The sequence below is a fragment of the Microtus ochrogaster genome, chromosome 10 (genome assembly GCF_000317375.1).
Source record: "Microtus ochrogaster isolate Prairie Vole_2 chromosome 10, MicOch1.0, whole genome shotgun sequence".
Lineage (NCBI taxonomy): Eukaryota > Metazoa > Chordata > Mammalia > Rodentia > Cricetidae > Microtus > Microtus ochrogaster.
The window spans coordinates 33,175,542-33,188,496 of record NC_022016.1 but is presented as its reverse complement, the minus strand read 5'-3'; the positions used below and the strand labels follow the sequence as shown (position 1 = coordinate 33,188,496).

The following is a 12,955-nucleotide window of genomic DNA, read 5'->3' as shown; positions in this document are numbered from 1 at the left end:
GGGACAAACAAGCAGTCTCTGTCTACAAAATGCACACCAACGTGGGGGAACTACATCTGCATAAAACCTGAGAGAGCTTGGGAAGGAATTCTAGACACAAAAGAATGGTGTTAAGCAGGCTTTTTGGTAGCTGCATTTTTTTTCAGATAGGCTTTGTTTGCTGGCGACAAGTAGAGGTACAGTTTCTATAAGAGATGGCTTTCTGGTTTGTGAAGGCACTAAAGCCTCTGGCTCTTTTGGGAGGTCTGGCTATGGAGCACTTAGGGTTTGTGAGCAGAGTGCTACAAGTTGCTTAATGGCAACATAGACCCACTGCATCTCTGGAGCTGGGGTGGTGAGCATGGCTCACAGAGGCGGTGAATATGTCTCCACCATGTTGGACAGGGTGGAGCAAACAGGCGTGCCCACAGAGTTAGTCCTAGCCTTGTCCACTTGGCATTTTTTTTAAAGCGCTCCTGGTCAGAAAATAATTACAGATATGCAATAAAGACAGGTTCAGACGAATGGGTTATAGTGTTGGGTAAATGTATATTGGGAGCAAGAAAAAAAAAGTATAGACAGTTATAAAATGAAATAGTTTTAAAAATGAAACATAATCTTTAAAGAGACAATAAAAGTAATATAAAAGAGTACAGACAGTCATAGATTAAAAGAGTAAAGAAAAATAAGCCATGTAAAGATGGAATATACACAGAGAGTCTGGATTATGTATATTATTGTATTTTCTTTCAATTTTTTTTCCTGCAAAGAGACATTTGATTCCTGGGGATGCTAAGTTAAACCAATATAAAGGTAACTTGTCTAAGGATGTGTTACTTTGGAAAAGAGGTTCTGTTTTGTTTCCACAGAAGATGAGAACCTGTGGCTTTCTTCCAGGCTAATGTGGTTTAGTGGAATAAGACACCCCCCCCCAAGGTCTCCGTGAACCCTAAGAATACTTTGCCCAACAAACAGCAGAAAGTAATTTGGAGAAAACTATGCCCAAATTCCCAAAATGATTGTTTATGTTTGTTTTCATTTAAAGGGGGTTGATTATAAGTGATTAATGGTAACAGTCAATTTTTTAAAAATTTAAGGAGAATAAGATATAGAGATGAATACTTTGCATTGGTATGGATCTTGGTCTATTGACACATATTTAAGGTTGATATTGTTATACTGTATAAATATATATATGCTCTTGTTTAAGGTATTGTGTTTATGTAGTTTATTTAAAAATGTAATACATATGAAATACAGGTTAATAGCCATCTATAATGTAGTCATATTAGTTAGGTTTTCTAGATGTACAGAGATATATTGCAGATGGATAGGTATTCTTTTAATCTTTAAAAGACCTACAAAATATGGCATTGAAAAGGGTTTAAGAACTTGGACTTTTCTCGATGTGAGATATGTCCGCTTCTGGCAGCACTAATTACAGCAGAGAGGTTGATGGGCATCGAAGACACTCCACATGGAGCTTGTTTTCCTCCTGGCAAAACTGGCCTTTGGGCAAAGAACGGCCCCTGCCTCAACCACTGACAAAATGCCTGGTGTCCAGACTAGACAAGCAGGATACAAGCAACAACACTGCTAAACCTTGACAAGACAGGGTAAGGTAGTTTTGAAAACTTTCCTGCCTCTGAAAATGATCTGTCAGTTACTCTAGGCCTTAGTCAAAGTTGGTTGCTCCAATGTTGCAAATGAGACTTCGGGTGATTGCCCAGGTAGCCAGTTGTCTTGTCATTTGTTGCACATTTTGGAAGTTGTTTGATTCCACTTCCTATTTACTCAAGTAATATTATTTCCCTTCTCAGGTCTTTGATGGGGTTGAGCACTAGATCGTCATAGTTACTTTCCTCTCATGACTTAGCCAAGCTATTTTTAATGTAGACTTAGACTCCCTAGGATAGGATAACTATTGAAACATTTAGCATGCTGATTTCAACACAGTGTAGGTTTGCCTAAGAGATGATGGGCAGACATTTGGTGCCCCCAGAAATCTAGAAGTCTACACTAGAAAAGGAATGAGAGGATCTTTAGAGAAAATAAAAAAGTATGGTTAAAATTTTGTGTTAATTTTGGACTCTAGGGTGTTGCTTTTCTGGCAAGAGGTCGGTGTGATCAAAGCACACTGAACTTTGCAATCTCCGAATGGAAACCACCAGGCCAAGGCAATGGCTCACTAGGTAAAGTGCTTGGGGCTCAAGAAGGAGGACCTGAGTTCTGTCCCCACCACCCACATACAAGCCAGCCTGCAATCCCAGTGGCAGGAGTAATCCAGAAACCCAGACTCTGAATTCCCAGGGTTCTCTGGTCCAGTGCAGTCTAATTGTCCCCAACCTGTCCCCAAAGTCATATTAGAGGGAGAGCGATGGAAGCAGCAAGGGAAGGTATCTTTGCCCACCTTGGGCCTACACCTGTTCAAAGAGAGCACTCACAGGTGCGCGTCAATTATTTTCAAGAAACACCAAACCCCCTGATGCTCCCATGTAAGCAGGCCAGGAAAGGGTGCAGTGTGTGAGAATGGAGGTGCTTGACAGGGAAACCAAAACTATGTGGGGGTGCTGCTCCAGAAACACCCTGCAATGGGGTGCAAACAAGGCTTGGACCAAGGAATCCAGGGGTTCAAAGACTGGGAACAGGAAACTGAGGAACAGGGAGGCTATACATAATGTGAATAGGGGTTGTGTGCAAGTGTTTAAGGCAAGGGCTGAGCCAAGATGGTTGACAAGCCTCAGAAGAGAACCTATTGAAGAAAGCAAGCTGCATGTGACTCAGCAAAGATTATTCTGGCAAGACTTCCATTGGTCATTTTGGCGACACCAGCCTTCTGCCTATAAATAAGGCAGTGCTGTTCATGATGGGAGAGGACGATGATGCCAGCCTCGACCCTGCAGCGTGTGCCTTTCTAGGGGAGGCCCTGGCCCCCGCTGCTGCCATGTCTGGCAGAGACACACATATGGCGAGGACCCTGCACAATGTCACAAATGGGGTGCACCTCCCCAGGGCAGTGAGAGCTAGAAGCTTCCCAGGCAAGGCGGTGCGCGGCGCCTGCGCAGTGGGCCTGCAGCATCACGCGTTGCAGAAGGGAGTCTGGAGACCCCCGCCTCCGCCCCTCGCCCTCTGCCGCCGCGTGCGCGCACGCGGACCCGGCCACGCGCGCGCACGCGCCTCACCTGGCTCAACCCCTGCCAGGGCGGCCAGCGACGGAGCGGGCGCGCGAGCGCTGACGGGCGGGCGGGCGGATAGGGACCGCGCACGGTCCAGTCGGGGGCTGTGAGGAGGCGCGGGCTCTGGGCACCCGGCTCCCGGCGGCGGAAGCGGCGCCTCCAATCAGACAGCGGGCTCGCGACCCTCGGCGCACCCGGCCGGCACTGCCCGCCCCGCGGACTGACTGACGCGCCGGCTCGCCCCCGCCCCCGCGCCCACCCCTGCCTCGTCTCCCGGGGCTCCGCTGGGCTCTGCTCCACTGGGCTGCGCTCCATTCCGCTCTCCTCCAGCCTTTGCCAGGCCCTTTCCCTGCCTGCAGCAGCTCCTCGGCTGCGCAGCGGCGGCCCGCTTGGCAGCTGCAAGCGACCAGAGAGGCGGCGGAGGCGCCGAGGATGAAGTGCAAGCCGAACCAGACGCGGACCTACGACCCCGAGGGCTTCAAGAAGCGCGCCGCGTGCCTGTGCTTCCGCAGCGAGCGCGAGGACGAGGTGCTGCTGGTGAGCAGCAGCCGCTACCCCGACCGCTGGATCGTGCCCGGCGGGGGCTTGGAGCCCGAGGAGGAGCCGGACGGCGCCGCGGTGCGCGAGGTGTACGAGGAAGCGGGAGTCAAGGGGAAGTTGGGCCGGCTGCTGGGAGTCTTCGAGCAGAACCAGGACCGCAAGCACCGGACCTACGTGTTCGTGCTCACCGTCACCGAGCTGCTGGAGGATTGGGAAGACTCGGTCAGCATCGGCAGGAAGCGAGAATGGTTCAAGATCGAAGATGCCATCAAGGTCCTCCAGTGCCACAAGCCCGTGCATGCCGAGTACCTGGAGAAACTGAAGCTGGGCGGCTCCCCGACTAATGGAAACTCGGCCGCCCCGTCCCAGCCAGAGAGCGAGCCCTAGTATGTACCGCTCCCGCCCGCCTGCCCGCCCATCCATCTGCCCGGACTCCTGCCTGTCGCCTCCCCGCACTTGCCTCCTGCCTGCCAGGAGAGCACCTCTCCTGCCCAGTGCGCCCGCACGGGCAGGAGGGAGTCTTCTTTTGTTTCCTTGGCAGGCAGACCTCTGAATCACGCTTGCAAACTGTCTTGGTTGCCAGGCTCTGTTTGCAGACAATTTGCACGTTTTTTTCAGATGCTTTTCTAATCGCTTCTTGGTGACACTGTAAAAAATCTTGCGCTCAGCCAGAGATGCATGGGATTTTGTGAAAGGTGCCTTACTGCTTGCCCTGCTCTTCATGGATGGTGTGTGTGCGCGCGTGTGGTGTTTTTGTTTGGGTCTTTTTTTTTTCTTTCAACACCCTTTACATGTGTTTTGCGTGAGTGTGCGTGCGCGCTTTTGATGTCAGCCTTGTGGTTTGTTTCTTAGTGGAGGCCTTTAGAGTCCTACCAGCTGGCGGGGGAGGGGGAACGGGGGGCATCTTTTTGTGTTTTTTCCCCTTGTTTTCTCATTCACAGACTTCACAGTGGATTTGACTGGAGAGTATATCAACGTTCTAAATGTATTCCACAATCCTGTAATAAATATACATGAACGGTGACACTAATTTAACATTTTATTCTATAGGTTACTTTCCAAATTTGGTACACATAGAATTGAATATCATCCTTTCCCCTCTTGGTTCTGTTACATAAATCCATCTAAGTAAAATATGTGTAGTAAACAAAATTGATAGGCAAAGAAATGAGTACAAACCTGTTTACCAAAATTATAGCTTTTATAAACCAAGCATGTAATTTGATATCCTAAATAATACCAAATTATTGAATATGATATTCACTAATTACCGAGTAATCTAAATTACTAAATAGATATTCCCAGTAATCTCCGTTAAGATATATACCAATCCTACAGAAACTGGATTATTGCTTTATTTCTGTATTGTATATATAAAAATACCTTTCATCTATAAATGCCAGGTATATGTTGGGGGGTCAACTAAACAGTATCATATTTTGACATTTGAACTCTATTTGACTAATTTGAGGAGATTGCTGATTTAAGCAAACTTCAGTCTTGTTCTATTAATCATACTTTGTTTCATTTAACAGCATTTGAATTGAGCAGTAAACTTTGCTGAGATTTTCTCTGAGATCTACAGAGATTGCTTATGCAATTTCAAAACTTCCAGTACTTTCCATTTCCATAATGCATGCAAAAAACTGTTATCACTTTGTAAACTCAAATATATACAGCTAAATATTCTCCCTGGGGTTCATTCTAGAAAACAAATAAATGAAAGCCTCCAAATAATCTTGTCTTTTTAATAGACTCATTTCAGGAAATTCAGATAGAACAGCCAACACAGAAAGAAAGGAAATCCTGTCTCTATCTCATAGTCTACAAAAGTTTGCCAAATAGGTGTGATTTTTCTCCCTGGAGTGGTTACTTAGTGCCTACGCATTTTACATGCCAAGTACACTGAAAATGTACACTGAATTTTATAGTTCATCCCATTTTCCCCAATCCAGTGTACTGATGAAAGTTAATTAAGACTTTTACAGAAGATACCATAAATTTATTTTCAACATGTAGTCTTAAAGGGCTGATTTTCCCTCCATTGGACAAGTGCCTATGTTTAACCTTCAAAAAGCTTGAAGTCATGCTGAAGTCAAAGTAATTTTGATATGCTTGATACAGGCATAAGATGTATTAGAAACTCATGTTTTGTTGTTCAGATTGTTTTTGCAAGAAGGGCTGAAAAATGGCTACCAATAATTCCTTGGTATGGTTCCCTTGGAAAGAACTGTTTTAAAGCTTTCTTTAGAAGCATCAGTAAAAGAGGAAGTGTGTAAGGAGAAGAACAGGCAGCTTGTAAAATACCAGTCAGCATGGGTAGCAGTGCTTCTGAGACACATGGTCCAACAGGCTCTGGATCTGGAATTGCTTCTTTTCCCACTTCCCTTTCTGGGTGCTCCTTTCTAAGAACGAACAATGTCTCCCTTAGTAGTTGTTAGCTGGGAAGGAAGGAGAAGATGCTTAGAACATATGTAATACCAACAGCTAGCTAAGTTGTTGTTGTTCTCAGAGATCTTTTTGTGGAAGTACCTACTGTAGTTATGTTCCTAACTAACTGTTTTCCTTATAGAATATGAACTTTGAGGACTAGGACCCAACCTGAATCCTGCATAACTCCAGGGCCTCAAAACGGGCTAAAATTCGGAGACATTTCTCATTGACGCTCATACTAGAAATGTCTACTACCAGTGAATTCCTGGTTTTCCCTTTTAAGCTTTGTAACATACCTGGGAGAATTGATTTCTTTAGGCTTTCTCCTGTGCTGACAAGTGGAACTATACTGGATAACTCACAGTGGAACTACATTGGATAATTCACTGCAGGCTTTTCCTGTGTGAAGGGTTGATGAAGCGTACTAAATCCTCAGTAAATATTTGTTGTCTAGACGCTACAGGAATGGACAAACCACTAAAACCTTATTAATCAGATTATCTTTTTTTAGGTGAATGGAATAAATGTTGTTCAGATTTACTTTGAAAGAATCAAGTATGTGAACCCAGTGATGAATGGAATTGTGAAGCACAGGTGAGCTCTTTGACATCCCCAAGGACACAGCTCACCCTATGCTTTCGGACACTTCTTTCCTGTTATTAACACTGGCTATTCTTCAGGTTGTTGCACTACCACTGTATCTGTACAGAATTCTATTTGGCACCTGTGGCCTTTTTGTGCTTTTGTCTGTATTTCCCCATCAGATATGACCTTGAATGCAATGAACTTGCTTTCGTAGTCTTTTTATATCTAGCATACAGTACTTGATTTATGGTAGGCATCACTGAATATTGTTTAATATTTTGTAATGATAGTAAATGGTAAAACATCCCTCTTCTAATCTCTAGCATCTATGTGGCTTTTGTATATCAGGTGTCACATAACTATTTCAAGGCAGCTGTGAGATAGTAGCAAATATTCTTATGCATATGTCTGTGTTATCCCAGACATTATGTACCTCCTACATTTGCCAAATTTTTGAACCTAAATTTATCTGTGCCTATAGACCTAATTTCTCCTCTATGGAAAATACAGGAGATAGAGAAACAGTTTGCTGTATATCAAACAGATGAGATTCATAGAATCCTGACTTCAAGAAAGCACAGGACAAGATGATCCAGTTTTTCAATATGTAAGTCACAAGGATGAAAGGAAAGGGTAGAGGTTGAACCTGGGAATTGAAAAAGGCTTCAGAGAGTGATCAATACTTGCATGTCTCTTATTTGGATCCTGATTTGATCAGACTATAAGATGAATGAATTTAACAGAGAACTAGAATATTTTGAGTATTGGCTTCACATTGATTATTATAATACTGTTATACTGAAAACAAGAATTCTTATCTGCATTCAAATATTTACAGTTGAAATGATATAATGTCTGGGATTTGCTTCAAAATACATCTAGATATTAAATTCACTGGACATATTCAAACAAGATTGGCCTTTAAGATTGTTGAAGCTGAATGATGATTACATGATGTTCATTATATACGTTCATCTCTGCTTTTGTATGTTTGACATTTTCCATAATAAAAATGTTGATCAAAATCATTGGCAATGTTGGAATTCTACTTCAGTCTAGTATGTAATGTAGAGAGAAAAAGGTGAGGAGGGAAAGTTTATAGAATGATTTTGAAGTGTTGGCTCCAGGATACTGCTTCTGGTGTAAGATGTCAAATTCACAGAAATAAAAAGAGACATGCCCTGGAATGGCTAGTTACACCCGTGGTACAGACCAGGACTTGGAGGGTTTTTTTTGTTTTTTTGTTTTTTTTTTTGTTTTTTTGCTTTGGCCTCCTGAAATAGTAACAGTTAAATTATTATTTACAACTATTGGATCATATTTTTCTTTATTCAGAAGAACATTGCAATAAATCCTGGTTTAATTTATAACTATTGGGAAACGGTGGTTGGTTCTGATGTGCTGAGGAGAGGCTTTGACACCATTTGCATTCTGATTCATACCAATGTGAAATCAAGGGACCGGATCTCTAGGACATTATTATCTAAACGGCCACATAATTCCATTTGAATAATTTCTTGGGGGAACAAAATCAATTAGTTGTAGACACGAGTGCTGCATGTCACGTTAACACTCTATGTGAAGAAAACAGTGAGGACTCCTGACTGCAGGGCACCCAGGCTGTGGAAATGAAGGCATGGGTCAGAATAACTGAAGGTGGGCATTTATGCACAGGGTCGGTTCAGTCCTGACACTTGTGGTTAAGGAGCAGGAGGGCGGTTCAAGCTGCAATGCAGGCTCCTATGAAGGATGATTTCCTCCTGATGAAGAAATGGGAAGCTGCACCCTTTGTTGCTCAGAGTTAAGTGTTCCTAATCCCAAGGGCAAGCACTTGCCTTGAATCAACTGTTTCCTGGAAAAAGGGGAGAGGAAATTCTTCCCCTAGAGTCCAGTCTCATGCAAGCTGCTTAGTGCTTTGCTTTACAAGGGCTCCCTGAGAAATGCCCCTCTTCCTCTGAAAGCTGGTTGCTAATTTGGCTCAGCTGATTTGAGGAGATTTCAGATTTGGAGGCAAGCAGATTCTTGGGGAACTTGAGGTGCTTCTAGTGGTAAGATAGTGCTTTGGAGCCTAATAGGCTGTGGTTCAAAGATGATTAAACCAAACACTATCACGGCCTCTGCCAAGTCACTTTACCTGTCTAACCTTCCGTTTTCCGACATGGAAAATACAGAAGGTATTTATAGTCCCTCCCTTTGCAAACCACTGCTTCTGAGAGGCTCTTTATCTCTGAGTGCAGTATACCAGCATGTTCCCAGTACCCCACTGCTCTGTTGGGTCAGTTGTATCCCACTCATATTAACCTTATGCAGTCGAACTGTAAGGTCTGCTGGCTCTTGAGACTCTTAACTGGGTTCTTCCTTATTCCCAGAGTCTGGACCATGGTACTCATGGTACCTAAAAAATGCTTATGATACTAGTGATTGTTTCAGCTAATACCTTTCCACAAAAGCCCCAAACAAACAACACAAAGCAACAGTGTAACTGTACTTGCTTTCTAGAAAATAAAAAAAAAATCTGACACACCATAAGGACACCATGATCTTGGATCACAGTTTTCTTTATTCAGGAGGATATTTTAATAAATCATGGTTTTACTTTCTCAGAGTTTCCATTTCTAATATAGCTTCCTAACTTCTTAGCTTCATAACATATAATATGGGATTTTTTTTCCTTAGGTGCAAGATTGGGCCTACAGACCTACATAAGATAACTCAGTGAAGGCTTCCGAGATCCAAATGGTTGAAGGACATGGTATTTACTAAATGCTCAGTATTTAGTCAGTGAGCAACTGCTGAATAGACACAAGTATGCTAGTTCTATTAGTTTAGTTTCTACTCAGTGACAGAGCAGTAAGAGTATGTAATAACAAGCTCCCACATACAGTGCCAAGGCCTGACTGATTGGATGCAGGAGCTACTTGTAGATGTTATCAGTTTAGGACTTAACACTACAAAAACTGAGTCACAGGGTTCACAGCTTCCTTGGTTCTTGTCATTATGTCCTCAAATACAAAGAACAATGGCATGGTGGTTGTGATATAAACTGTGGGACGTGCTGTTGCAGAGGAGCCACAGTGGAGTGCTTGTGCATTCTGTAGCTCTGAGGTCACATCAGAACCTTAGCTGAGAAACTGGTTCATGACAGTCTTCCAGGGGAGTCGCAGCTGTCTGTCTTCTATCCTGGGACGGTTGCCAGAAGCTTAAGATGCAGATTAGTTGCAGTGACAAAGATAGGTCATCTGTTGGGGCCACTTTGAAGATACACAATGCATTCCAAAACAAAATTTGCTTTCAATAAAAAGACTAATGAGCCAGGCAGTGGTGGCACATGCCTTTAATCCCAGCACTCGGGAGGCAGAGGCAGGCGGATCTCTGTGAGTTCGAGTCCAGCCTGGTCTACAAGAGATTAATTCCAGGACAGGCTCCAAAGCTACAGAGAAACCCTGTCTCAAAAAAAAAAAAAGCAAAAAAGGCTGATAATATCATGTCAAATCAACCAGACATTTAAAGGTTCATTGCTTAACACGAAGAGGCCTTTTTGGGTGGTGGAGGATGGAGTGGGGGGTTGGGTGGGGGTGGGGTTCAGAAACCTTTAAAGCTGGCCGGAAATTTCTAGAGAAGGGGAGGGGGACTTGTGGTGTAGGACTAGAGTGAGGGTTTTGGTGCCCAGCGGGCAGTTTGCATTTTGTGTGGAACTCTGTTGGTCATTAAAGGAAAAGAGAGCTTTATTTTTGTATTCTTAACTTGTAAGCATGAAACAGAAGAGACCTGTGGCTTAATTGCTGCCAGCGATCAAGCATGTAGAAGATTGTATTATAATTTATTTTTGATCTTGGTAAGGAAAATATTTGAACAGTCCCATGCTTCCTTGATTAAACTTGGGATAAGAGATCTATTAAGATAGTGAAGATCCCATCTGGTGACTTGTACGGCTGAGGGTTGCAGCTCAGGGGTAGAGTGCATTCAATTATCACCATTACAAAACATAAGGTCTTGTTCTAGAGCTCAGTATTGTATATTCAGACAAAGGAAAAGGAGTCCCTTGACTTCAGCAATGCCGGGAACTCTGAAAGCCAAAAGGAGGGTCTTGGTTCAGCCTTGATTTATAATTAGGACACCCACTGCATTAGCTACAATATAAGATTTAACTGTTCTGATCTTTAGGTTTAGTTTTTTTTTCTTTTTCAGGGACATCCTGCTTAAGTGATGACAAATTCTTAGAGGAGTGTTGTGTTTATAATAGGCCCCAACTCCTCTTTTTCTTGAACCTAAGGGGTCTCTAGGAAGATAATGAATTTGGGAAAGAGGTGACTTCATCCATCACAGAATCTGACAAAGCACTGAAGACAGAGGTGTCCATTCTCACCTGCAAGTCTCATGCCACAGGCCCCAGCATCTTGGCTCAGTCCTGTAGCAAAAGGTTTAATAGCTGTGAGGACTTGAGGGTACTGATTCCAAAGCTTAGCCAAGGCTGTAAATAGAAGGCTATGTGCTAAGGATTTGTGAAGACCTCTTTGTAGGAAATACCAGTATGAAGCCAGCAATAGCCCCGCTAAAGACATAGCATGAGTTTTGTGTCTGTTTTTGTCTTAGGCAGAAGATAGTAGACAACAAATGGCCATCAGGGACGAAAGCAGGCATTAGAGTAAGTTGCTAAAGCTTCTCCCCTGATGGAGTCTCTAGCAAGCATGGTATTAATAAGAGTGCCTGTAATATTTATTGCATTTGAAAATTGCTAGAGCCTTTGTTGAGATGATGAACTTTGCAAGTAAAGACGTAAGTGTGACAGAATTTATAAGTGCCTACAAAACTCAAAAATGCTGAAAAGATGCTCATTTTAATGTGGGTGCTAAGAGCATCAGTAGGTACTTTTGACCGTGGCAGGGAGGAAGCAGCTCTCAGTTTACCAGATAGTTAAGATGTTTAAGGCATTGTACCACATGTGCAGCATGGGCCCCTACTTTTCTTATGAACTAACCTTTTGAGTATGTGTATAGCCTGTTGTTCATATCTGTGAAGTTTCCATGGTTTTTGCAACAGTGAATCAAAGTATTTTTAAAAACTGCAACTGTACCAAACATGTCCAGGGATTTTTTTCTTGTCATGATTCCTTAAATCCTTAAATGGCACACATAACAACTATTTCACATGACATTTAGAGATAATTTAAAATTAAGATGACATATACAGATTATATGCAGATAGCATGTCATTTTATATAAGGGATCTGGGCATGTGAGAATTGTGATACTTCAAGAGAAGGGAGAGATATCCTGGAACAAATCTACCAGTGAGGGGTAAATGTATGTCCCGAGTATATTTTACAGGATCAGTTAAAAGGAGGGTGCCATTGACATGATAGTATGTCTGTGCTCCTGGAGAAAATCACATACAATCAGGTCTTGCCCACAAAGGTTGCTTGAGATAGAAAGGCTGATGAGCTATCTGGGTATTTCACTTTGGAAAAAAAAGAGAAAACTGCAGCAAAAGGCTGTTGATATAGACATTCAACAGCATGCGATGACCAAATTTGTATTAATTGACAATTGGATTGAGCCATTAATTTACATATTATAACCTTACTCCCAGGGGTCTTAATGGGTAAGCCATGGCATTAAGACTGTGATAACCAAGAAGACTCATTCATTCCTTCCAAGTATAAGGGCAGTTAAGTTTATTGTGCAGTTAAATGAAAAAAAAAACAGTTGAAACAATCACTTCCTTGCCTAAATATGTCTTGTATAATGGTTTCAAACCTTAATGATCCTATTTTAATAAAAACCAGGGCATATTAATTATATAATTGAGAAGGAAGTTACCTATGGACTCCCTTTTCTTAAAGTCCTTGTATAAATGTGAAATATTTAATCTCATTTTGATTGTTTGTTCACTGAATCAAAACACTGAAGGGGGTGTAATCTTATTTCTCATGAGTTTGTCTAGGTCTGAGCAAATGAATAAGGGAGAGAGGTGAGGATTAAAGGTTTACAGCAGAGATGGGTGTAGTAGCCTATGCCTTTTATCACAGTACTGGGGAGACTCAGGTAGGAAGATAGTGAGACCATCCTGGGCTACGTAGCAATAGTCTGGCTCAAGACATACAAACTAAAACAGAGCAGCTACACCAACAAATATCTTGGGGCAGTCAAAACTAATACAAGAATGGTCAGAGTCTTAGTGAGTCTCCCCATCAGATACCTCAGTTTAATTGTACTGCTGGGGCTTATGCCACATCTGTTCTG

General features: G+C 42.8%; 1 protein-coding gene across 2 annotated transcripts; it reads left to right on the top strand.

Moving 5' to 3' along the window:
- Positions 1 to 3,158: 3,158 nt before the first annotated feature.
- Positions 3,159 to 7,744, top strand: LOC101990418 (diphosphoinositol polyphosphate phosphohydrolase 3-alpha). 2 transcript variants are annotated; one of them, XM_005352764.3, is made up of 2 exons: positions 3,161 to 4,081; positions 6,640 to 7,744. In XM_005352764.3, coding segments are annotated over exons 1-2 (495 nt in total). In that variant the 5' UTR covers positions 3,161 to 3,587; the 3' UTR covers positions 6,641 to 7,744. The 2 variants fall into 2 exon arrangements, with proteins under 2 accessions (XP_026638020.1, XP_005352821.1); XM_026782219.1 differs by lacking the exon at positions 6,640 to 7,744 and having other exon boundaries at positions 3,159 to 6,632.
- Positions 7,745 to 12,955: the final 5,211 nt, after the last annotated feature.